General features: G+C 37.2%; 1 protein-coding gene across 1 annotated transcript in view; it reads left to right on the forward strand.

Annotated features, from left to right (window-relative positions):
• NCAM2 (neural cell adhesion molecule 2) overlaps positions 1 to 25,962 on the forward strand; it is a 323,164-nt gene extending 297,202 nt beyond the window's left edge. The window contains exons 16-18 of the mRNA XM_087758033.1: positions 8,921 to 9,125; positions 13,533 to 13,652; positions 19,492 to 25,962. Of these exons, the coding sequence (XP_087614159.1) occupies positions 8,921 to 9,125; positions 13,533 to 13,652; positions 19,492 to 19,603 (437 nt within the window). The 3' untranslated portion in view covers positions 19,604 to 25,962. The remainder of the gene's footprint in view (positions 1 to 8,920; positions 9,126 to 13,532; positions 13,653 to 19,491) is intronic.
• The last annotated feature ends 1,413 nt before the right edge of the window (positions 25,963 to 27,375 follow it).

Here is a 27,375-nt window from a genome sequence, read left to right on the forward strand (position 1 = left end):
TTTTAATTTGTGAAACATTGGCATTTTTGTTTTTCATCTTGCTCATGTTTTGCTACCATTTTGCTCCACTGATTTCTTTCATGCATGCAGTACTTGCTGTCATCTCTCTGCTTTCTCCCTGAAGAATGTGTGCATAGTGTAAATGTAATGTCCCTCAGCATCTTTCCAAACACGGTATCAAGAAATATCTGTAACTTTGTGGGTCTTTCATCTGTTGTTCAAAGTTCGTTTTAGTTTATGCAACTTCTGTCTTCATTTTTGTAATAAAGAAAACTGACTTAAAGCATTTCTACCTGTATTTTCTTTGTTACTGATAAACACTGTTTTTCTGGCATTATCTACATTGTGTATTTTGTAACTGAAGAGATTTTTTAACGTTGTATAAATATTTTTGTTTCAACTGTAAACCTCAGTGTTTTATCCAATAGTGAATATAAAAACAAACAAACAAACAAACAAAAACCCAAATGAAACAAAAAATGAGAATTCCTCAGTTTTTAGTTTGGCTCATATTAGGTGGCTGCCATGCTACTCCAATAATTCAGCAAGTATGTGAAATGTCTGTATAAATACACAGCCTGAGCACCTGATCCATACTGATTTAATCTGCCTGCTTGAAACAGTTGTATCCCAAAAGGCAGGTGTTTTATACTGGGAGAAACTGTATTGGTACAGAATGCTTTCACACCAAGTACAACTCTGCTGACACTTGGTGTTGTACCAGTGTAACTATTTCAAGTGAAAACATGCACCATATACAGGCAGCACTCATAATATTATAACTTCTCTTTTTGTAGCTAATGCTATAAAATAATTATACCTTTAAAATATTATTCCAAGTAATACTTCTCAAAATAGTTGTGTTTGCATTTACAGATGTCTTAAAGAGCTAAAAGAAAGTGCTGTCAAACCTGAAATATTTTATCAATTCAAATACAATCCCAACATAGTTGGACTTTTTTTCAGGTCTCCTGACTACAGTACTATGGTTACAGCTGTCATCCAGTATAAAGATGCCAAAATCTCTCAGGTCTCTGTGGTACGTGCACAGTGTGATTTTGAATTCTCCTAAATAATGCAATTAAAATAATTTAACCTTTTTATGTAATAGCAGTACTGAAACCACACATAAGTGTATGTTTTCAATACCCATGTCAATCTTAATTAATCTGCACAGGTTCTTAGAAATCCCTCCAAGAGACATGTTCAGTAAATCTGCTGTCAGTTTGAATGGAGGAGCCTGGGACACAGAAACTTAATCATTTCCTCAAGGCTTTCTAAAACCTGGGCACAGAGCTGATGCCACAAACTCCACAAAGCTGCCGTCACTGCGCAGCCTCTCCTCCCGCAATGCTGGGCTCTCTTTGCCCTCCCTGTCCCATGTTGAAAGCAAAAAGCTTTGTGTGTGAAGTGTTGGGGGTTTTCCCCCACTTTCTGCCTCGAAAATACCAGGAAACCTGTATTGATCAGCTGGCTGAAGCGTGAAGCAGCTTGTCCTGGAAGTGTATTTCCTCTCTTGGCCTTGCATGGCACTGCTCCCACAGAAAGAATGAGGACTTCTGCCCATTTTTCTCTGGGGCTGCCCTTAGAAGTAGGCAATGTAAAAAAAATACTTTTTACTAGGGTGACTGAGTAAATACATGAAAGAAGAGACTGTAGCTACCTGATAACTCTTTAAGCACATTAGATATGCCTCTGAGGCTGCTTGGAGATAGTTTGATGATGCCAGGAATAATTTTTAAAACTTTGCTTAAAAATAATAAGCCACAACTCCAAAGAATATTTTCACAACCCAGGACACTTTTCTAGTTAACATGGCCTTCTTTCCTTTCCCTTCTTATCCCTCAGCAGACATGGACAAGACATCGTTGACACTGGAGTTGCTATTTTCATTACCACATTTGTTTTATTTAGCTATTTTATTTACATCTTGTTTAAGACACCTCCATATGAAAAATGGTGTAAAAGGCCATTAGAGTAAATGAGAACTCCAGTCCTACTTACTTGGTATCCAGAAAGAGTCATAATAAAAGACATTTTCCAGTGAAATTTAGAGGAGAAAAGTAATTTCAGAAAACTTGTTGGCAAGAAGATCTCTGCTATAATCAAGAAAAACTCCCTCACTCAGATAAGTATCAGAAAAACATAACATTTCTGATAGATACCATTTTAGACATGCTCATTTCAGTATCTGGCATGTCTTAAAATTGATAATCCTGGTGGCACCACAGGCTCTCTTGACTGTGAATGCCCATCCCTCCTGTGCGTTTTTGGGTATGGTGTACAGCCTCTTCTTTATGGCTCCTCTTGCTGCAAGGGGAACCATTGAAACTCCACTGTAATCGGGCTCAGATTTCATTAGTGATGGTAGACAATGAAGATATGTCATTTATGGGCAGAAGAAAGTTAGAGGTAGCTTTCTTTTTAGTTAGTTACACGAGGATCAATAACACTGTCCCCTTATTTTTCAAAGCTGTGTGTCAAGCATATCTGTCAGAACACATTACTCAGTCGTGCAGTACAGAGCATATCCTCATGTGCTTGTACACTGCCCTTCAGCAGTATCTGTCCTAGCAGAAAGTTATAGGAAAAATCACTGAGGAAGAAAAAGCATTAAAATTAATGTCGATTATAGCCTTGTTAGCATCTTTTTGTATTAAGGAACAGGATAGAAAAGAATGTTACTTACTGTCATGGTATCTTCTGCATCATACATTTCCCCAATAAATGTTTGCACAGAATCATAATATTTTTTTAAAAGTTGATGCTGCAACTGTATTGATGTTTTTATTTCATTTGAAGGTAGACATGTGGCTGCTGGGCACTTACCTGACTCAAAAGCCAAATTTTATTGTTTTAAATTGCTAAAAGCAGCTCATGCAGCTCTCACTGTGGCAGCCAAATTATTGGAGCTTGTTTGGGTAGGGGGGCGGGATTATTGGTTGTTTGCTCCTTTTTGCCTCCCATGATTTTTATCATCTCAGTAAGGCACAGGAGTGCGTAGTAATGGGACACTCTTGTAAAAAGCTAAGAAATAGTTCCTCTTCTAATCGATACAGTCTTCCAGCATCGTACCGTTCGCACTAAAAAAGCTGGGTACATGCTACCTTCACATGCTACCCAAGACAGTTCATTCTGGGTAATTTGTTAGATTTGCTGGGTGCCACAGAGTCCTTGCATCCTGGTCACCCACAGCAAAGGAGCTGGAGCACAGAACAGGTCTGTTTAAACCGGTCTTGGACGTTTCCTGTTGGAAAATGAAGGAGGCAGATGTTTTGACAGTCAGCGAGCAAAGTTATGCAAGTCCCACTATTTAGATATGTTCATTTTCAATACAAGAAAATGCAAAGCATTAAAAGACAGTGAAATATAAATATAAGACATAATTATTTTTAAAAGATTAATGACTCTTTTTTAGCTGCTATCAAGTGAGAAATTATTTCCACTTATTGTGTACCAATTTGAATGTGCTTATATCCCCAAAGCGAAAGAAAGGAAAAAAAAAAAGGAGGCATTTCAAAGCATCTGGAAACAAATAAGTAATTGCAATGATTGAAATGAAGAACTGTCCTTTGAGCATTTGCAATGCCCTGCCTCCAGCACACACCTCATAGGATTTGTATACATTTTTATATCTGGAGTGGACCTGTATTATAGATGCATGTTACCTGTCTGGAACTCTATAACATTTCTGGTAAATCCTTTTGTTGTTGCTGTTATGTTTCTCATGATGTGCTTGTTGTTTGGATGTGTATCCTTCTTTTTTTCCCCTCTCTGGATCTTTAGCTTGGCAGTGCTTGTTCTAGCAATGGTCTTGGCCTTCCACCCTTGTAGTATGAACTAGTCGAAAATCCTTGTACAGCTGTTTAATGTTTTGGTACTACATTATGATAGTTTGGATGCTCATCAATGGATACTAATTTTTAAGATCTATGTTTTCTATCTTTTTAGAGGTTTTGAATAAGTATATAAATCTTTTAGGCCTTTGATTCTAAGAAAAGTTCCAGATCAGATATAAAATCAAAGACAATATTTATAGGCAGTGCAGAAATAACCATCATGGTTGGACAGCCTTTATAAGAGTCAATACAACAGGGCAGTTCAAGATGATGATGATAAACAAGAACATGCTTTTTTTCTGCCACTACCCAGGGCAACATTTTCAAATTTGTCCTCTAGCTCATCATTTTCAACTGCTTTAGCTCAACAGCAGTTCCTCCTCTAGCTTCAGACTGACCTGAACAATAAGACAAACTTATGCACTGTATGCCTGCTCACTCATTTGCACCCGTTCAAATGTAGCAGCCAGGTGCTACCTTATGAGTGTGGGAAAGTGTTTTATATCATTGCTTTTTTTCCTTTAAAATGTGAATGACTGTAAAAGGTTAAGGGCTATGTAGAGTCATCTATCTTTCATCTTTCCTTTAATCCAATGCCTGCTAAGGAGGAGGGGAAGAAAGGCACAAAAAGGTGCTAACTAGCTTTTTTTTTTCAACAAAACTTAGAATCACTGAATGGTTGAGGTTGGAAGAGACCTCTGGAGGTCATCTTGTCCAAACCCCCTGCTCAAGCAGAGTACTTATTATAACACTTGCAATTATTATTTTATTGTACCAGCAACTGAATGGGTACAATGTGATTCTGTAAGAGTACAGAGAAATTCTGTCACATTGAAGGACATACTTTCATGTAACATCAGTCTGAATGTATTAATGGTGCATATTAAGTTCCTATCTCTTCGTGCAGAAGCAATAGCCTTAGTTTTCCGTGTACAAAGTGTACCTGTACACTCTGTGTACATATGTAGATGATGGCTCTCTCTTTAGACCTGCGTCCCTTTAAAGTATCATCTAATACAGACTCATAAAGAAACTCACTGTGAGTTTACATTTGAGGGTCCGGAAAATTTATCTTTCCAGTTAGTTCTATTCACTGGGAAATTCTGTTTTACTTACCAAAGGTCTTCATGGCTCTCTCCCATTCAAATAATGATTTGTGCAAAAATGTTCAATTATTTTATTGGAAGTTAGAAATACAACTTATTGAATGAGTGAGAACTTGAAAATTGCCAATACTTTCCATGACCTTTATAGAAACTTCCTTCCATTTTTTTTTTTTTATTGCATTTCGGAAAGTTTTGTAATCTTATTTCCATAAGTATTCATTGATAAGCACTTATTTGAAGAAGTGGATGAATGAAGTGACTTTGTTTAAAGTTGGCAGTTTCCTTCATTATCATGGCAAGTTGTATTATATTATTTATGCCACATTCTACATAACAAAAAGCATATTATTTTAAATTTAGCATATTTTTGACAAATGATAATTAAAATCCATTCAGAACTATGGAACTTGGACTTTTTTATTTTCAAGCAGTGTTTTAAAAGGCTCCACTATGATTAGATTACTAAGTCAGGCATACAATAAACCTTTTCACAACATTGTTAAGAACTGATTCTCTCACATTAACATTGAATTTTTGTGATTTAAAATAAGTGTTTTCAACTAGAAAAAAAGGAACATAATGTATAAATACTTTATTGTTGTAAAGTACGAAGTGGAACTAGTATTTTGAGTCCATTTGGTACATACTGGAACACTGTAAAAAAACCCACTTAAAATCATTGCTGCTTATAATGTATTTTTTTGTGTTGTTTAAGAGTTATCACAGTAAAGCTAATCCCAATTTAATTCGGGGCAAAACTCTTTGATTACAAAGGTGTTTTTCAAAGTTGGTTCAGAAGCTATATGTGGTATGACGTTAAAATTTCATCCAGTCACAGAATTAGTACTTCTGTTGATGTCATAAGATATTAAGGCAAAATTTCACATTGTTTTGATACCATAGATTTATTGGGATATGATTTTTGAAAGCAGTCAGGACAGGCCTAAGTCTGCTTTAATAGTAATTGGCATTAGTTTTACAACTGACTTTTTCAGGAGCAGATAAACCTGTGCAAAGTCCCAGCAATTTAAGAAAGAATAGAATTAAGCCAAAGATGAACTTCTAAAGAATTAATTTTATATATTTTCATTAATATTAAAAATGAACCATAACACAGATACTTTTAAAACACAAGACAGTCCAATTTCTGCCTGTCTTCAGAAGAAGAAAGTACATAAAGAGCCTAAGACAGGCAAGAAGGCTGATGACAGCCATGCTCCTCGCCTTGCCACAGGATGTGGCTGCGTTCCTGTCGCTCTTTGGGGTGTGGGAGGTAAAGGAGACAAATGTTGGAAAAGTATTGGCAATCATAAGAAATCAGACTTTCAAATGTTGTGAAACAGAAACCTGTATGAACAAATGGGTTGCAAGTAGGAAAAACAGGACTTGGGACAAGTAGGGCAGGAGTAAGGATGGGGAATGCTGAATGAAAAGGAAATTATCAATCATAAAGAGATAGAAAAATGCGTAACAGTCAAATACCTAGGTCTCACATGTCTCACCAATACCAAGAAGATGAAAAATGAAAAACAAAGTATTCCCCACTACTATGGCAAATGAATATGGATATCGTTGTGCAAAGGAGCAATATTGTTACTATAAACATTTCCTTCACTTGCCAGTGAAAATATTGTGTAGGCTTTTCTGTCACTGAATCATTCGGGGTGGGAAGCTTGCCGCATCACAATGTTCCAGTGACACTGGAAATGCTGTTTACATCAGTGAAAAATGTATCTTCCCATGGTAAAGACTTCTTAACACTGAATTAAAAAAAAAAGAATCCTAAAAATACAACAGCAACAAAACAACCCCAAATCGCTTTAAAAATATAGATTTCAAGACCCTAATTTTTCTCCTCCACATTCTATTTAGTGGTTAAGAAGATATAGAGAGGAAAACTTCACTGTATAAGATCTCTAGAAGTGGACTGTATAGAATTTACTGGTATTATATCTGTTGAAACATATGAGCTTTTCAATAAACTCGAATTAAATATCTATTTATATCTTCCTGACAATTCAGACTGGTAAAAACAAATGACTGAAGTTTACAAAGGAAGTCATCAAATAGATGAGTGGATGTATGGATAAAGTAAGTTTTGGAAGATGTATCAGAAATTGTACTTACAATGTTTAACTATGAATGTTGATGTTAAAAAAAAAGAAAGAAAATCAATTCATGTGAAATGTCAACTTCCAACGTTGCTGATGCGGCAATGCATAAATGATACACCATTTCATTGCTGTGCCATTATCTTTGTTATTTATACGGTGGTTTTTAAGTCTTTCTGAAGAAAGGAACATAACTTTGAAGTAATATCTGTTTGTTTATCTGCCTATCCATCCATGTAAACATATACATTGAATTCTGGATTATTGCATAATAACATTCTGAAGAACAGTTCTATAGTAAAACAACCCATACAATAGACAATGAAATCAATTGCATAAGAAGTTGTTCCCACTTTTGAAAAAGGTTTTTACTTTTCCATTTGAGTTCTATCACAGACTAAAAAAGCATATATTTCTGTTAGTATGTATTGATTTAGAAGTCCTAAAAAAATAATTTTCAAATTATATTTGAAAGGGTAAATAGATATTTTCTTAGAAATTAGTTAGCAGAAATATGAAAGCTTAAATTATATTCTTAATCTGAAAATAGTCTACAATGTATCAGGGAGGTGGAAGAGCAGGAAGAGGAAGGTGATAGTAGTAGCCCCGTTAAAACACTTCTACTATAATGCATTATATTATGTTTTGCTGTCTGCTACAACAGTATGCAAGTAATCTCCTGTCAGAAAAATCTTGCTCTTATTTTGGCAACAGGTATAGATACAGCTGCAAATGGAAACATACCACTGCACTGCTGACTCATGCATCACTCCAAGGCATGGTAACACTTAAGTAAACAATGCTGATGTGCAAAACCAACGTGCAAAAAACCCAGTTCCACTCCCCTGTGGAGTTTGCTTAGGACATAGCATCACACAAGGCAATTGTCACTAGCCAATTTCTGAGCTAGACTGACACCTTCTTGAGTTAGCTGGGTGCATGAACTATTACTGAGGTGGCATTTTTTTTCCCCTAGTTTATTGATCAGATACAAGTCGTCTCCTTTATAAGGGTCATCTGAGTTCACAAACACAATAGTTGTTGTTCTTCCGAGAATCACACTATTCAAAACAATCTGTAGCATTACTGTCTGTTATGGAAATGTCAACTGAGTCAAAACATTAAAATATTTTTTATGGGATTTGTAATGAAGTAAAATTAGCTAAGCATCAGCTTTCATAATACAAATACAGAAAGAAAGATCAGGTGTGGAATATGCTTATTTTGAAGTGTATGAATGTATTTTCAAGGTACAAGACTATACAAAGTGAGGTCCTAACCCTATAATCATCTAATAATATGCATAGTTTTCCTCATAATAATTTATTTAAGGCTAAGTGTGTGCACCTGTTTGCAGATTAAAAAGCTTGAATTAACTTCTTTGAAGACTTTTTCATTCTACTTTCATTAAAAAAATGACCTTTATGAGAATAAATACCGTTTTGGCACTCTCTTAAACCTTTCAGTAATTCTGCTTAGCACCACTGCTAATAATTATATTTGAAATGTGGAAAATGACAACTTATATCAACTATTATTATGTTGAACATTTAAAATGTTTTTCTTAGGCTGCATACTGATACTCAGTCTTGGAATGTTAAGATGTTATTTATTATTAAATATGTCATTTATGCTCTGTGACCATATTGGAATTTTTGGCAATGGAAAAATATTATATAGAAAAGGGTTTTTTTAATCAGGTTGTATACATGCTTAATCTTCAGGACTGTTTATTTCCATTAATTTCTAAATGGTTCATTTCTAAACATCCTTTAGCTTCATGGCCTATAGCTTAAAAGCTTTAAAAAAATGCTATTATTTGGGATGAATTTTATTAATAGGTTTTAATTTTCTTTCCTTCAAGACACTCTTTTTAATGGTCTTGGACTTGGTGCTGTCATTGGCCTGGGAGTGGCAGCCCTTTTGTTAATCCTGGTTGTGACTGATGTTAGCTGCTTCTTTGTACGACAATGTGGATTGCTAATGTGCATCACCAGGAGGATCTGTGGGAAAAAGAGTGGTTCAAGTGGAAAAAGTAAAGAACTGGAAGAGGGGAAGGCCGCTTACTTGTGAGTATTAATCACATATTTCGGAAACTTCATTAAAAGAAAAAGTTGGCTGTCCAGCTTATATTAACTTTATGGCCATTTTGTGGTGTGGCAAAGGGAATTAATAAAATGTTTCTATGACTTGGAAACTGTTCCTCTGAAATGTGTAGAATTGTTTGTGGTCAAATGCTGCCTTAAAAGAAAAATGGACACAAAAAAGGCATTTACCATACCTCACTTTAAGATGGCCTCTTTGTGCAGCTTGACACAAAGGAAATCAATCATAATTCAGTAATAGTTATAGGCACATCTTTGATCCCTGAGGAACAGGCAACAGATCATTGTAACTCCATTTCTACAAATCCATCTTTGAGCTGCTGTTACCCAAAAACTCAGCATGTGGTTGTGGCAGTGCTAGTAAATCTGGGAGTGAAGGACATAGTATTATAGAAAATCTGTGACAGAGTTTTTGTTCTCAGATATAGCACTTGATGGAAAATCTTGTTTCTTGCCCATAGACTTTAGGAATAAAAAGTATTGTTGATTTTTAAAAATAGAAGTGCTGAGTTGGATGTGGGTGAAATGCTAGTGAATGTGATTGTTCTTCATAGCAACAGTCAATGATTGCTAAACGTAAGTGGGGAATCAACAATCCTGATTCTCAGAAATACCTTTGTGTAGTGGCTACTTCATCAGACAAATGCGAATGAACTGATCATTTATGTGCAAATATGTTCCCTTAAATGATAAGAGTGGATATCAAGATCTCTGGCAAAACAGTTCAAGTACTGATTGCATGAAATAGTAGTAATTTAAAGACCCAAGGTTTAGAGGTTTTTCTAAAGGTAAGCTGGAGAGAGGATCAATTATGGTCCCTCGTTTTAGGCAGTTCTATTTTACTAAAAAAATGCTTAATTTCTTCATTATATTCATCTGATGGACTTCTTACACATACACTGTAATATTTGTGAGAATGCTGTCTTTGTGTGGTTTAAATAACATTTACTGGTCCAATTCCTGTGTGCTGTAGTTCTCCCAGTAGTCAAGCCTTGCAGTTCATTCTCCTGCAGCTTCCTAGATCCCATCCTTCCCCAGATGCATGTAGAGCAGATCAGATTTTGCAGCCCGTATTATTCATAGCTGTATCGGGCTTCTTCATTGTTGGTAGTGAAGGTGTAAGTGTGTTTTTTTGTTTTATTTGTGGCTATTGAGATTCAGAGACTGTGTCTTTCTTAGGTAACTTGATTACATTTCTTTGGTTTAAGTTCTCAACCCTTTTGGAAACAGCTCCGTAGAACAAAACCAGTCATAAGCAGGCACAGCATATTTACATCAAATAATGCTTCTGAATAGAAGTTATGCCATAAAATAGCTGTTTCCTAATTCTCCACAGGTTACAGTAAGAGAAGGAATAACAGTATTTTTTCTGTTGTGTGAAGCCAGTGTGTCCGGGTCAATAGAATCAAGATGTGAAGCTTCTGGCTCTGACTCAGCTGTCCTTTCCTATTGAGCACAGCACTTCAGTTTATGCTTTAATTTTGCATTCAAGAAATGACAAAGTATGAATTCGTGTAGAGACCCTCCTGAGTGGGAAGACCTTAGGGACCTAAAGTTCCAAATGTCACTTGACAGCAGTTTATACCTTGCTATCAACATCTCATACCCAAATGACATTCCATGCTGTCCCAGAAAAGCATAAAGCCGGTCACTTAATATTAATTCCTCTGTGACACTTCTTTTACAAGAACAACTATCTCATTTAACTATATTTCTTTCCTTCTTGAGGTGATCTTCAGTCAGTCAGATCTTAAAATATTTGGGTCTGTTCTTATTTTAGCCTGTTCCCTGCATAAATAGACTGTCAGGCTAAAATTTCAAGACAGGCTTGAAGAGTCAAAATGTGAAGTTATTTCATGCCAACCGCCATTCCCTAAAAGACGCTGACATTCCCCTGTTTTAAATAGGTCAGCTCGCATTCTGGATTTTTGAGTTGGTTTATGGTATGGTTCTTTGTTACATTTTGATTGTAGGATACATATAGTCATTAATTTTGTTGCATATGTAATGAATGTAGATGATACAATGCACGTAACATACACACAGCCACCTGGAACAGAAATGACATAAATGCGTTTCCTACAAATCACTTTCCCTTCTGTGGAATTTGTAATTGTTACGCAGTTCGTACTTTCTGTACTTTCTGTACAGATCAATTCCTCAATCCTATGCGAATGCTGTTTGTGAATAACGTCTTTTTTAGGTTTTTGGTCATGCAATAATGTGTGTTTGGCCATAAGACTGTAGATGTACAGACAAACCAAGTAGAATTTACCATTCCCTCTACCAGTCCTACTACAATCCATAATCTTTTCACAGATATGAGGTAACCATGACAGTTATGTGCATCATCTACAGAAATGAGCATCGTATCCATTTATGTATCTCGAAGTAGAATTTCACTTGCAGAGGTGAATAAACACATTCAGGTTTTTTTTTTTTAAATAACCAGAATCTTTTAGACTTCTACCCATTAATTCTTCCCTAGTCAACTTCTTGGCTACAAATTTATCCGTGCTACACTACAAAGATTTTCCTTGAGGATACCTACCAGAGGATGGTAGAGTTTTCCAGGTACGTCCTGAATAGATGGATTATTGTAGTTGTAACAGCCTGTTTAACGGTTATCTTCTCAGGAACACTATGAAAATGTGAGATATGAATTAGACAAGGGTTTAACTAGGTCTTTGCTATGGCACATGGCAGTCTGGCTGCTCTCTAGAACATCACAGGTCCAGAAAATAGTCTGTTAAATACAGAAGTGATTGTTCATCTGTAACTCAGTTAGCCTGTGTTTCCAGAGTGCAGCTGATGAAGTTCCAGGATACAATTCCTGATCTGATTACAGGAATAAAGATGAAATACTTACCTGGAAAGAGGTTTTATTTTGGAAATATCAAATATATCTTGGGTATCCTTTCATCTGCCTTTTGAGAGTAAAATTATATGCAAGTTAATTAGTACTAATATTGTTAATACTTCTGTAGCAGTAAGCAGCTATTTCCATATCACGGCCATATTATTGAGAGCAGTCATGTGGAGAAGGACTTGGGGGTACTGGTGGGTGTAAAGCTGGACATGAGCTGGCAATGTGTGCTCGCAGCCCAGAAGGGCAACTGTATCTTGGGCTGCATCAAAAGAAGTGTGGCCAGCAGGTCAAGGGAGGTGATTCTGCCCCTCTGCTCCACACTGGTGAGATCCCACCTGGAGTACTGCGTTCAGCTCTGGTGTCCTCAGCACAGGAAAGACATGGGCCTGTTGGAGAGGGTCCAGAAGAGGGCCACAAAGATGATCAGAGGGATGGAACACCTCTCCTATGAAGAAAGGCTGAGAGAGTTGGGGTTGTTCAGCCTGGAGAAGACAAGACTCCGGGAAGACCTTATTGTGACCTTTCAATACTTAAAGGGGCCTTATATGAAAAATAGGGATAGACTTTTTAGTAGGGCCTGTAGCAATAGGACAAGGGATAATGGTTTTAAACTGAAAGAAGGTAGATTTAGATTGGACATGAGGAAGAAATTCTTTACGATGAGAGTGGTGAAACACTGGAAGAGGTTGCCCAGAGAGGTGGTAAATGCTCCATCCCTGGAAACATTCAAGGTCAGGTTGGACAGGGCTCTGAGCAATCTGATCTAGTTGAAGATGTCCCTGCTCATTGCAGGGGGGTTGAACTAGATGATCTTTAAAGGTCCCTTCCATTCTATTATTCTATGATTATCAACAAAAGCATAATGAGAATACTCACTGCTCCATCTTCCTTACAATTCATTGTCCAATTAGCACAAAGGTTATTCATATACTTATATGTGAGAGACTAGCATTTGTTCCTAAAATGGGGGAAATATGACATAGAAACAAAGAGTTTCTTCTACCAGTGAGAGCAGAAGGGGCTAGATTATTATCACAAAAGGGGTCTTTCCCCCATTCTGGCAGCTGGGATTGTGACAATCTCAGGAGATTAAAGTACACTTCTACAGCGTGTATACTAACATAAAGGCTCTTTGCACTGCCAGAAAAGTTCAAGCATAACTAAGCATCAAGTCCTATATTTATTACACTAGGTTAGGAAAGTTTTCATCTATTCCCATGAAGAGGCCATTGTCTTGTTATTTAGTCATAAACAAAATGCTCTTTTGAGATGCTAATCCATGATGTTCGTGGAGTTAGGTAAGTAACCATGGATACAGGATGCTTTGAAGACTTCAAGGAATTGGGAACACGCTTTAAATATGTCTCAGTGGTGTTAGTCACTGATAATTAGTTCTGCCTTTTCTTTGCCGACTTTTGAGAGAAGGGATACTGGTAATTAGTTATATGCAATGTATGTCGTTAAAATGATGATATGAGACTAAGACTTTTAATAATTTTTAGGAAAGATGGATCAAAAGAGCCAATAGTGGAAATGAGAACAGAGGATGAAAGAATTACCAATCATGAAGACGGGAGTCCAGTAAATGAGCCAAATGAGACAACTCCCCTCACGGAACCAGAGTAAGTGACCAGACATTCCCTGGAGTTTAACACAAGCTCTTCCTGGCTGCGAGGACAGACTGGGCTTCCCGTGCTCTGGGAGGGAGATACAGAGCATCACCAGAATGGTGTGCTGCGGCAGTGCAGTGTATGAATGTGATTTTTTTTTTTTTTTTTACAGTAATCGATCTAAATCATGGTACCCCACAAACAACAGCTGAGGTTATCACTAGACATTTTTCTCTTCTTTCTGTGACCCAGAGTACAACCACATCTGGGCATTATCCAGCCCTTGGATGGCAACACTGCAATAGCAGCAATCCTGCAGTGTATCTTACACCACGACCTGTCTGGAGTTTAGCGAGTATCCCGGGAAATTTTCTGGCCCTCCCTGCTGCTCTGACTCCCGAGGAGCTCCTCCTGTGCTCTTGGTGAAAACAGACCTCATGGCAGGGCAGGGGGGTGCAGGCAGCCCTGCCCTGCCTCCCTAGCCCACTGGTCCCCCTGCCCAGGGACCGGGAGCCCCACATCAGTTCCAGCCTTGTCAGCAGCCCATGCCCAGCCCTGGCCCTGGTGGGACATGAACCCACACCCTGCTGCTGTCCCCAGCTCTGCCCGCTTCATTCAGTGCTGGTGGGTGAGGACAAGGCTCTGCATGCACTCTCTGGCTCTTAGGCTGCACCAAACCTTGCCCTTGATGCTCCCCTGCCACTCCCGGCTAACCTCCAAACCCCATAGAGAACCATGGCCAGCAGAAGCAGGTCACAGCCCTGCCTTCTCTCTCAGCCCTGGCACCCACAGTCACCTCACCCCCACCAGCCCTCCTGACCCTGCAGTGACGGCTGAGCAGGAGTACAAGGATTTTTTTAGTCGGATGCAGCTGATCTTTACCACCTACCCAGCAGTTATTAACCACTCTGCAGCAATTCCTGACTCTCAGGAATGGCCTTAGATTGAGTCACACACAGTTCCCTGCACATACCCTGTATGTAGGGCACAAGGATCCCATGCTCCAGAAACCCAGCTCCTCATGGGGTGATCCCTTCCTACTTTCATTCACATAACTGAGAGCTTATTTAAGTCCACATGGTGTAATTGGATTAATAGCACTGAAAGGCAACCACTTTGCTCAGTTCCCTCATGCCCCCTTCCCATCTCTGCAAGATGCTCTCAGCACAGAAACTGCAGGGGTTCTTGCCTGGGCTTGCAGGCTCCGGCTGCCTCCTGAGTCACGGGGACCAGCCTTGAGCTTGGGGATCCTGGGGGCTGGCGGTCAGGTCCTCTCCTCCATTTTGCTGCTGCAACCCCTGGAACAGATTAAACTGGGTAGAGTGGCTGGTGTTTGTACCTGAAAAGCACTTTTCAAAACCTGTGGGGAGGATAAAGTAACATTTGTGGTAGGGCACAAGCAAGCTGGTATTTTGCTAAGCTTACTATTACAATGAGGCCTTCTGATACGCTTTTTTTTTTTCTTCTTCTGAAAATTTAGTTTGAAGAGAAACTAGTATTTCAGCAAAGGTGATGACAATACCATTCCTTGTATTGAGAACCCACCTAGTGGTGGTAAAGGACATGAACTGATTGTTCAAAAGTTTCATTTCTGAGCCTCAAAAGTTGATTGATTTGAAATTATTAAAGAAAGCTCCAAGTTCCTTTGGTTTGAGCCCAAAGCTTTTCATGTGTTGTGAAAATCTTATGCCTCATGAAATCTTAAAGCTGTCAGGGCTGCAAAGACACTTCTGTGATAAATATAGAAACTTACCTGTTCATTATTTGATGGAATCACAGTTGTTTTTTAAAAGGAGAGGATGTTCTTATAAAACAGTCTTTTTCTCTTTCTGAAAATACAACAAAATTGCCTTCCTTGCTATTATCTAGAACTGCAAAAGCCAGAACCTTTAATAAGAAAAAAGCCTGTGTTATTGGGCTGTCGTTGGCATTTGTAGTAAATAGGGGAGTGTGTTAAGTGACTGCACATTAAGCTAGATACTGCTTTAAAGAACCTGTACCTGAAGACTTCAAACTTGTGTTAATTAAATAATTATGGAAATTGTTGAATGACTAGTGATATGTTTGCTCTTCATATTAGAATTTATAATGAGGAGCACTGTAGAGAACCCACAGTTATCTAAGGAGTCAGGAGAATGTAGTTGTAAATATTGTACAAGTCCAGAGGGCCTTGGAAATGTTAGTGGGTAAGGCACCAGGGCCACATTTTTTCATGCTTCAAGACTATTTGTAGCACTAGATCTTGCAAATACAAATGAGATGCATCTAGCAAGGGACATGATACCAGAAAAGATTAAGTTCAGTTCTTCCTGCTTGTCCCAGTCAGTAGAACAGCTGACAGGAGTGAAATATGAGAAAGTTAAAATCAAAAATGTTTTTTTATCTTATGGGAAGGGGAAAGAATCAGTCACTGGCGGCACGAAAAAATAACTAAATCATAGCAACAACTGATAAGGAGTTTGATGGGTATTATGTCCTTGGGAGAATAGGACTGTTAAGAGATATTAATAATGATGACAGTTTCCTTCTTGGTAATTTCTTCTCCCACAACCAATGGCAAAAGGCAGTGGTCCAAGGTACAGCTGGACAGAGGTCAGCTAAAGATTTGGGACATTGTCACTTACAAAACCAAAGATGAATGAAGCATCACACAATCAATCGGGACTTCTGAAGGGATACTGGTACTAGGGGTACATGGGAAGACCTTGTGCTCAGACACAGGTCATAACTGATGAAAGACAGAAGCAATATAAAGTACAGGTGAGATGCCACTAAAGGAAAGGAGGACGCAATAGGGTAGAAGTAAGTGTCTCAGTAGGAGTAACACAGAACCATGTTGTCAATAACAGGTGCTATCAGCCAGAAAGGCACACGCTGGGCAGGGCGAGGATGACCAGCAGGGATCTTGGAGGGAAGAGCTTAGCTTGCAGGAAGGAAAAGTTTCAAGGACATTCCAGGCAGGCAATGTTCATACAAGGTGGGATTCATTCTGACTAATTATGGCTGTCTTAAAGGTATACAAGATAAGCCTTCAGTTTAAATTAGGTTAAAAACTTTGAATTATTAGTGGAATTATTTTGAATAATACCAAATTATACTCAGAACTTTAAATTCAATTTAAGCATTTGTGGGAAATAATTAATAAAGAGATGACTTCCTCTTACAATAATTGAGTATTTTCATTATATTGCTCAATGTATTATTTGGCAATCTACGTTTTACCTTAATTCAGATGGTTCTTGTGAAAGCCAGGTTTGGGATCCATGTGCGACAGATGAGCACAAAGCACTTTTACCTGCAAGTCAACAAGTTTTAATAATGCTGGCAGGAAATCAATTTAAGCTGTGCATTTCATATTACATTTCTGTAATGTGATTAAAATACCACATGCAATGTGGTACTATAATTACATTCCTAGTCTGACTTTATTGTGTTTCTAGTATTGGTTGAGTTTTTCTTAGTATTAATGAAGCTGGGTGAATTCTAGTATCAAAATGGCTAGGAGCCATTTTCCTATAAAATAGGAAAGTAAATATTCTAGTTAAAGTTTTGTGTGGGTAATAGCAGCAGACCATTGCAGTTAGGCCACATGCAGTGCTAAAGGAAGTCAATATTATTAATGATTTATAACAGCCAGCATCTGATTAAAGCAAAAGAACCTTTTAAAGTTCTCTAGGTTGTTTTTTTTTTCCAAAAAAGTTTTTATTATAAAATGCTTTAAGATTTGAAAGGATTAGTCTGCCCAGCTGAAAAATATAAAAGTATTTCAAATAAATAAAAATGAGGGGTAGGAAAATTGGTGTAATTAGAACATTTAAACTTGATTTAGTTAATTAAAAGAGGAAAATGATTGAATCTGTTAATAGGGATCAAATATGAATTAATATTTGAAACAAATGGAGAGGAAAATTCCGAAATAACAAAAATGTTGTCATAGTCAAAAAGGATAATGTCTAACAATAACTGAACTGATACCATCACATCATCTCCAAAAAACCCACAAGTTTTTAAAGACAATAAGGTCAAATAATGGTGGATGGACTTTTTGATGAGGAAAACTTGTAAAACATTTTACTTGTTTGTAGTTCTTTTTTTTTTCCTTGCTTGCATTGAAAGCAAGGCTAATTTTATCACACTATTTGCATGAACATGGATTTCAGTAATATCTAGTATCCTTCAACAGGGTTTTAGCAAATCTTCCTGTTTCAAATAACTTGAAATTTTTGTAACATGCTCTTAATCCACTTCTCCAAAACCAATTTATTTAAATTTCCACACAGTATATTCTGTCAATTGCCCAGTTTTTACTTTGACTAAATATTTCCTCCCTTTCAGCATCACCTTTTGAGAAATTACTCTACCTTTATATAGAACTAGATTAAATGAGGGCTTTTTTTTTAGTACTAGTTTAAGTGCTTTGCATTATCAGGCCTTTAACACAGGTGCCTGCTTACCTAAAATGTGTCTCATGAGCCGTGCTTCCTCTGCCCCAGTGTTTTATCCTCTTTTAAAAATAGATTTGTGTTGATTCTGCTGTTTCCATTCTTTCGGGGACGGTGGTGTGGGCTGAAAGCTGATTCCTTTGGATGTGCCATGTGAAAGAGACAATTACTAGAGGCCTCCCTCTGGGCTCAAAGCCAGACAGCTGGTATATATCCCACATATTTTACTGTAATAGAACGAGGTAGTCTTCTCTTTGATTTCTCTCAGATATGGTTGTGCTCACTGTTTAACCTCTAGATAAACAGCGTCTTTCTTAGTTCATTTCAGACAGCCTAAATTTCATAAGACTGGGAATTCGAGTATTGCTTTGTTTTATTTGTTGTTATTAAACACTGTTATTACAAGACATTCCTAAGGGATTCCTCAGACAGGTTTTGAACAGTATATTGCTCTTTGGGACATCAAAGCAATCACAGTGGAAGTTTACTGAAACATTTAGCAGTTATCATGAATAAAAAAGGTATATGCATACTATTCCCTAGTTAACAAACAGAAAGAAAACCCAAACTGGAATCACGATTAACAGCTATTATGCTCAGGAGACATTATTACAGGAACATCTGAGTAAACCATACATATTTTTGACAGCAATATTTTTTGACAACTAACTACTGGCAGTAGGGAATCAATGATTTTCAAGACCTTTTTGAATTAAATCCGTGTTTTGTCTTTCCTGTAAAGTAAGGGTGGGGACTCTTGTGCCATTGGAATTAAGGATTATAAAACTCTTCAGAGTTTTCACTAAGTTAGTCTTAAAAGAGCCAAAAATTATTAACACAGCTAGATTGTGTGATCTAGCAAAAATAAATTGTAGAAGTTTCTAAATAATAAAATAATTTCCATTACCGCCTTCTGCTATAAGAAGTTCTTTCCTTTAGCTATGGCTTAGCATAACCTCCAAGGATAGATGTCTTCTTTCGTATACAATTGAATTTACATTTAGAAACAGACATAAAAAAAGAGTATAATCTAGATTCAGCAAAAGGCTTGACTGTAAGTGTTTCGCGGTATCCTTGGGAACACATACCTCTGTACTGTCTTGGGTCAAGTTATTTGGCATTCTATTGTTTCTTTTGTCTTATTGAAGAAACTGCATTTTGGGCAGCAACAATGTTCTTACCATATGCCATTTAGCTTTTTCTGGCTTTATAGAAATGGAAAGAGTTAATATGAATTTCTTTAAAAGCAAAGAACCTCAGTGCTCATAATAAAATAATTATACGTTATTTTCAACAAATTATGTTTTTAGAAACACTGTGAACTGTATAAGCAATACATACGTTGTAGGCTTAAATTCCAGATTATGTGTTATTTATGTGCTACCATGATTCCTCTTTTCTTCTGATAGGAAGCTACCACTAAAGGAGGAAAATGGGAAAGAAGCTTTAAATCCAGAAACCATAGAAATCAAAGTTGCTAATGACATCATCCAGTCAAAAGAAGATGATGGCAAAGCATAATAAGATAAACTACAGCTGTCTGGATAATGCATTTGGATTGAAGTAACCCTGTGACCAAAACTTTGCAGCTGACCTTAATTTCTTGGGAAACTTAAGCTTGGAATAGTTAGTACATGTGTACATATGATGAAAGAGTTTCTGTCTACAGTTCCTTTCTATTTTCTTGTTAATGGTTTTACTATGTAGTTTTGCTGACACCGAGTCCCATGGTATAAATTTGAAAAATCTGCAGAATAAGAACTGTAATTTATTGTATGACAAAGTATGTCTATTTAGAAGAATACTTTACAAAGCACCCCTAACCACAAGCAACACATCAGGTCTCTCCGGATCCTACAGGGCAAGCTACATACGTAAAGTGCCATTTACTACTATATTTGTTTCCATTTATAATAAAGCAAGAGTTTAGGTTGTCTTTAAGAAAAAAGAAAACCAGTCTCAGTATAATGTTTAAGACCTTAGCGCTGGCACTCAGTAGTCATTCCAGCTGTGCTTATCACTTAAGAAACAAACAAACAAAAGACACTCCAACATACATCCAGCTCCACCTGCAGTTCTGCCTGCATTCTTCAGTATAATAAAAAATTGATAATCACGATGTACAGATTTAAATAAAATTGGCTAAATATTTTGTAGCAGTACATTGGCCTCATCCTAACTACATGAGTGTGACTCTGAAAGGCCCCAGGATTTTCAGTGCTTCGGGCTTTCTGCATTAATGTTTGAGAGGTTACATGTAAACTAAAATGCAGCAAAGATGTGACAAGAAAACTCTTTTTTGATCAGAATCGTGGCTTCAAGTGAAACCTTACAATAGACAAAAGCTCAATTTGTCCCAATGTATTTATACATACACAGTATTTGTTCTTCTTTTAGTTCTAACCATTTAGTCAAGGGATAAAACTACATTTTAGTGTAGTAGATACGTTTTCTCCCCAAATCAGTACATGAAATAGTAAAAGTTGGCCTTATTAAAGTAACATTTGTTACTTTATGATTTCATACCCTTTGTCTTAACAAAAAAAAAAAAAAAAAAAAACCAACACAAACATAAGAACAAATGGAAAGGAGGACTTTGGCTAAACAGTTAGGAACAGTTTTAAATTACTAATTCATAGCATCTTCTATTAGATCAAGTACATTTTTTCCTGTCAAGCATTCTTTAAGATAATCCTTTTAATTTTTCTGGTTAACATGCATCACTCTGAAATTTGGCTGATTTATTTGATGAAAAATATATTCTTATTTATTATCATTGATTTAATGGTGCCACTAATTGGAGCAATATATTTTGTTTCTGTTCCAGCATAGTGTATCCACACCTACCAAACTCTTCAAAGTCTTGCTGTGGAAGAAGTAGATAACCATATAGAAAACTAGATGGAAAAATTCTACTTGTCAGGAGTAAATTATGGAGTACCTTGTGGATTTTCCACATCTAAGTCATACCTGAGGTTTAAGTGTAGCTTTACCTAGCAAATTATGTCCTCTCCATACTATATCTGAATTTTGCTCATATTTGAAGTCCTTGAGCTTCCTGATTTCCCACAGAACGTCATCAACCCTTAGCTGATATTTTGTAGCCATGGCAAAGTGGTTGACCTTTGTGCAGTAAAGCTGAAAGTGAAATCTAAAAGAGTATCCTTAAATTTGGGGAAAATGGCAGGTTAACCTTCGTGTTAACCCAAGCTTTAGTGCATTTGAAAGAGCTGAGGAGGATATATTTAATTCATAGATCTTTCTTATTTTTCAAACCCAAGTCATTTTATGGGGTTTTTTTACAACTTTTCCTCACTTTTGGAAATACCTACAATAAACCAAGTAGCTGAGGACAGAGGCATACCACTGGTGTGGCTAGGATAAGAGGCCAAGTTCCCACAAAACAAGAACCAAAGTGAAAAGAATGGGTAAGAGGAGATAACAATGTGGGATGAAAGTCATGAAAGAGAATAATTTAAAACTGCTGCAAAGAAGTCTCTTTAAATGCTAAGGCACTACTTCTGGTGAAGGGAAGATGACGACAGTTCTTTATGACCTCTCACTGTTGCTCCCATGTACTGAGCAGGCAGTACTACCAAATAGCTGCTTGTCTATTAAATTTCTGTCTGAAATCTGTCTGTCTCTTTCTGAGCAAGTACACAGTGAGCAGGACTGCCCCCTAACCTACAATTAAGAGAACCAGTTGCCTCGTTTATATATATGAATATATATTCTTTCTACAAAGTATGTATTTGCAACTGGGCTTTCTCTCTCTATAAAAATGCAAGGAAGGAACCTGGAAAATTCAAGCAGTTGAGAATAATGTGGTTGGTGTGGCTTGAACATCTGCAACCCACATCTCACACAGTGTTTTTACCAGGATGGGGATGAAGGTAGGAAACGTCCTTTCCTCTTCTACTTGCCATCACAAAATTAGGTGGTGCCATGCATATTCACATAAGTCAAGCTTCGCTAGGCAAATGGTGCTTTTTCTGAAGCCAGCACGATTGACAAGTTTCCTATACAATGTGGGCAGAGCTAACAGTGTCTAGGGTCAACTGTAGATGCATTTCGAATTTTGGTACTTCTTATTGAGACTTACACAAAAAACCTTCATGGCCTAACAGCTATATGTTGGGTTTTTTGGTTTTGTTTGGGTTTTTTCCCCTAATATGGCCTCTAATTACAATGATGTGAAGGGATTAGAGGATTTAAGGTCTTGTCAGTACATTTATTATTAATACGCCTGTACTACTCTTTACAAGTAAAATATGCTACAAAATTATTTCAATATTGGAAGCAAAAGCATTTCCCACGATATTGGATTACAAATCAAAAGCTATTTCTAGAAGTATTTATTTTCTTCCTGCTGTTAAGTCTCTTGCTGGTTGGACTATGTGAGGGCTGAGAATTAAACAGTTCTAAATTACTGATGGACTGTTCCAAGCATACCTTTTGGTCTGTGGATTAATAGGTTCTCTCTTGTGCTTTGAGGTTATCTCTTGAGCTTCTATGCTGTGCAGGAGAAAGCTGAACTATAACTATGAAAGAATGCTCAAAACCACTGATATTTGCAAATATTTCCAAATGACGGACAGCGCGTAGCAATTTGTAAGATATGTGTAGAACTGGAATAACATCATTTCTTTATTTTCTTTTCCTATTCTAGACTAAAAAGAACAAAACAGGTATCTGTATAAATGTCACTTATACTGTCTAAAAGTAATTTTAAGTGTTAGTATGAAATGTCAGAAGAGTTGACAGAATATAACTATTTGTAAAAGTAATCTGAATTGTTACACTAACATACTCCAGGGACAAGGGTGGGAGGGAGCCATTGAAATTATTGACAATATGGAATGTGGCAGTGACAATCTCTCTTCAACAAAAAATAAGGAGTAAAATTAAGTAAAATGACTTACAGCTTCTTGTTATTATTTTTTTTGTAGTGGACATGCATTCTGATTTACCACAATAGCAACAAAGTTTTAATTAATGTTTTACAATTTAGTATACAAATGTACTCTGGAGAGTTTTTTATGGTTTTGTTCATTTATTTGTTCTTTCAACTTCTAAGATTTCTTTTTGTGGTTACAGAAATATTTACTATTCTGGTGATGCTAATGCCTAATGTGACAAAGATTAATTTATTTAGGCCTCAGTCTTGCAAGAAATTTTGTGTGGCTGAACCTACCCCTCCATATGGCACTCCGCTGACATCAGTGGGGTTGGTGTGAGCAGGAGGATGGGTGTACTTTCATAGGAGAGCTTGCAGGATTGGGCCTACTTTCTATCTCTTCATAGATATATACAACGTAGTTTACACAGTGACAGTCATCTACAAAGGCTGTTTGACAACAGTCCATGGTATAGTAAATTCTACCTGGTGTCTTCAGCCTCTGCATTGATGTTCATCCAAAAAAGTGGCTTTCTTTTTATGATGGTAATTACTTTGATTATTTATTTAAGTGCCAATCATCAAACTGTAGTATAATAATCATGCCATTTTTCTGTTTCCTAGACTGGATAATGGAAATGTATTTGTGCCTTTTGATAGCATGCCACTCTGCTTTATTAAAGAAAAATCTTCAATAATTTGTCTACAAAGCCTGTTTAAAATATTTGAAAGCTTTATCATGACATACTTTTCTGCTCAAATATGCTCAAATACTCATATAAAGTAAACTGGAGACAGTATTTTCAAGTCACATAAATATTTTAAACAAAAATTTGCAATAATCTATTGAGATCACAATTCTAGTGAGGGTCATAGTGGGTGTATGACTGCTGAAAAGATTCAAGTAGATGGAGCACATGGGGTGTGCGTAGGGGTGTTTTGACCAATTTATCAAGTTGAAGAGTCAGATAGAAAGTCTCCTTAGTTCTATTTAGGTACTTAGACCTAAAACATTAATATCTTTTCTCGAATCTGAATGATGATGTGGAGCATCTTCCCACTATTTTACCTCTGGAGTAAAACTGCAGTGAATATTTGTTTTGCAGTCATTTGTGGCCTCACCATCTCTGTGTAAGCTGTCATAGGAAGTAATAACTTTGTAGAGTAAGTGTTGTGTCTGTTGGGTGACATTCACTCCTGATTACAGGGCCTCCAAAAAGACCATTTACTGAAAAAGCTCAAGACCCCTGTTATGAATTGATCTATGAAGGGGTGCTGAGAGTGCTGCAAGAAGGGCCACAGTGGAATCCAGGTCTCACTGGGATTTAAGACACAAGTTGACTTCAGTGGGGCCTGAATTTCACCCATCCATCTCAGGGATGCTCTGCATGTCCTCGGCTGATCGAGTCACTTTTGTGAATCGGACTTCTAGTTGTAAGTGGAACTTAAATGTCTTGCCAGGCTCCTGCTAGCATTTTGCATAGGGGAGGTTTTCCTATCAGGAGTTTGTACTGATCAGGAAATGTTGATAAAAATATCTGATCACACTTTTATTCCATGCATTACTATATGCCCAGAAATAAAAGAAATAAAACATCCCTCTAAATAATTCATTGTGATTGCGATACTTCTTTAGGTGAAAATGAGAACATTCTAAGAAGTAATGTTTCTGCTTAAATCCCTTTGTTTAACTTCAGATACTTGTGCTGATCGATACAAAGGTACCATGGTTAAATAAATCTTTTTCAAAGAGGATCCACTCCCTTTTTCAGATTTTTTCATATAATTTTCTGGAGTACCCAATCCACTTGACAGCAGTCCTGTAGTGGTGGGGGGAAACCACTCACTAAGTTTTAAGTGATCTTCAATATTTCTACTACACATATAAAAGTGTTCTTATTTCATTTTATTTGAACCTGAGCTGAAAAGAAGCCTTTCTATTACAAATTTGGCTTTGGATCAGGTTCTGAGAAATCACAGTTTACCAGTCTATCTTTCCTCTTAACAGGCATTGTGAGCCTCATGTTTGACTTTCAAACTTGAATATTGGCCATTTTTAGCCCAGAGAAATGAACTAAATATTTATTGCCAAATTTGTATTGGCAGCTTTTAAGTCACAGGTGAGATCAGGAATGGGCGAGATGACCAGGTGCAGTGCCAACAGAATTCAGGAAAGCCACTACCATAGAGAACAGGGGCCAAAGAGCGAGCTGAGAGAGGGCTTGAATACTGGGAGCGTCTCTCGTTAGCAGTGACAAGGGAAACGGGGAGCTACTGAAACAAGAGAGGCTGCTGGAGGGCATTGCCAAAAGTCAGGGTACTGTGGGCTGTGAAAACCAGAGCGGGGAGAACATTAGCCCTGCTGTATCCTTTAACTCTGCCGTGTAAGTAGGCTACATTTTTAAACCTAAAATGCAGGGCTGGGGGAAGGGAAAACGAACCCTCAGAGTCTCTATAGACAAGTATATAAAGCAGTCAGACCCCCCAGGAAGATAATTCCGTTGCTCATGGTGCAGAGTTCTCACTAAGAATTTTGAACTACTTAGACAAGGTTTAAAAAAAAAAAAATAGCTTTCCTGCTACAATAAGCATTCAGTATGTATTTGTATGCTGTGTACAGTATAAGCTAAGGCATACCATATATTGGTTTTGTTATTCCACACATTGTCAACAGCCCACTTGCGATATATACCACCTGAATTATATGTTGATAAGTTAGCTACCACTGGAGCTAGTTTGTTTATTGTTTCAAAATCTTATGTCCCTATGAAATGCTGTGTACATATATATATCTCTATACTGTAAAAAGAAGTAATATTGCAGATGCTGGTTTTGTATTTATGAAAGACATTGAAAGTATGGCTTAAAGTATATCAATTATTTGTCACTCTTCACCATTTGTATATTAATAGTAAAGATACTTTTACTTTAATGAAGTGTTGTAGTTACATTTATTTTTACTAAAAGTGTCTTTCTGTCAAGATGTCTGATTCATTAGGAGTTTTACTGCCAAAAAGAAACATATCAATTATTTTTCCTCCCGTTATAGAAGTACTGAATAATGCTCAAGCAGCCCTGCAATTTATTATTCTCTTTTCTGTCAAAATACATCACTGCTATTAAAAACTACTATTGTAGCATCCTGAGTCTCCAGCTGAGCTTGAGACCCATTATGATCAGCCCCCTAAATGTTAATGTTGAAAGATAATCTTTTCTTCCAAAGAATATGAGTGCAACATTTTAAAGGTATTTAGTATATGCCAGCAAAAGATATTATTGGCAGAAGCTAGCTTGTTTTGCCAAACTTGAGGCTTCCAAAAGTCTTGTAACCGTGTTAGCACCACCAAGAACTGGTGATAACAGGTTGGGCACAGTGTCTAATGAAATGGGCTTTTCCTGCAGTGCTGGTTTGTATTCCACTAAGATGGAGGACAGGGGAAGCACACCAACACAGCTCAGCCACTTCCCTGAAATGGCAGAGGAACATTTATGACCTCTGTTTTAACACCAATGAAATGAAGCTTCCTAAGAAACTGAATTTCCATCGAAACTTGCTAGATTGTGTATCCGTGCCTAAGCATCAGCTTTCTGAGTGCCACCTAAGCTCTAACAAACCACACCAGCCAAAGAATGGAGGGGCCGTACATCAGAAAAAAATAAAGTTTCACCCAACAAAGTGTTCACAGCTGTATCTTCTTCCTTCCACAGATCCTTAAGCTCTGACCCTGGAGACGTCTTAGGCATGTGCTTCCCTAAATGTCAGTAGCAGCAGCAACAATTAGCAAAAAGGGCTCCTTGTATTGAAAAACTGAGCTTGAGGGAACTGGTTTTGTGTCCTGTTAACATCAGTGCGCCGCTGAATGTTTTTCATACAGTCATGTGTCTTGCTCAGAAAAAGTCAGACTTCATCAAATGATGCATAAATTTAGTTCCGATATCTTGAGAGTCAACCAGTGCAGTGCACTGGCTGTGAGACAGGTCCCCCTTTAATTTACAGGTGAGCAGTAAATACAGCTATTGTGAATTACTGATAATGCAAAGATAATGTATGGCATCTTCAGAAACAGACTCAACTTTTTAAAATTCAGCCTTGCCACTATGTATCATACACTGATGTATTTCAGACACATTACTCAAAATACAAGAAAAATTATTTAAAAATATATTCAGGTACCTTGATAAGAACAATTTATTTACCCATGTCATTGCTAAATTAGACACAGATAACACTGCACCAAAAAATAAACAAAATGGAAAAAGTGTGTCACTTACACTTTGCATTCTTGGCAAAAGATAACTAACTTTCTCATTTGAGCCCTAGCAGATCCTGATAAACAAACTATATTTGTAAGTTCATTCCTATGTGGAAAATCCTTATGTTTGGGGATATGGTTAA

This window comes from Nipponia nippon, unplaced genomic scaffold, assembly GCF_047370975.1.
Source record: "Nipponia nippon isolate SJK-2023a ecotype South Korea unplaced genomic scaffold, ASM4737097v1 scaffold_2, whole genome shotgun sequence".
Taxonomy (NCBI): domain Eukaryota; kingdom Metazoa; phylum Chordata; class Aves; order Pelecaniformes; family Threskiornithidae; genus Nipponia; species Nipponia nippon.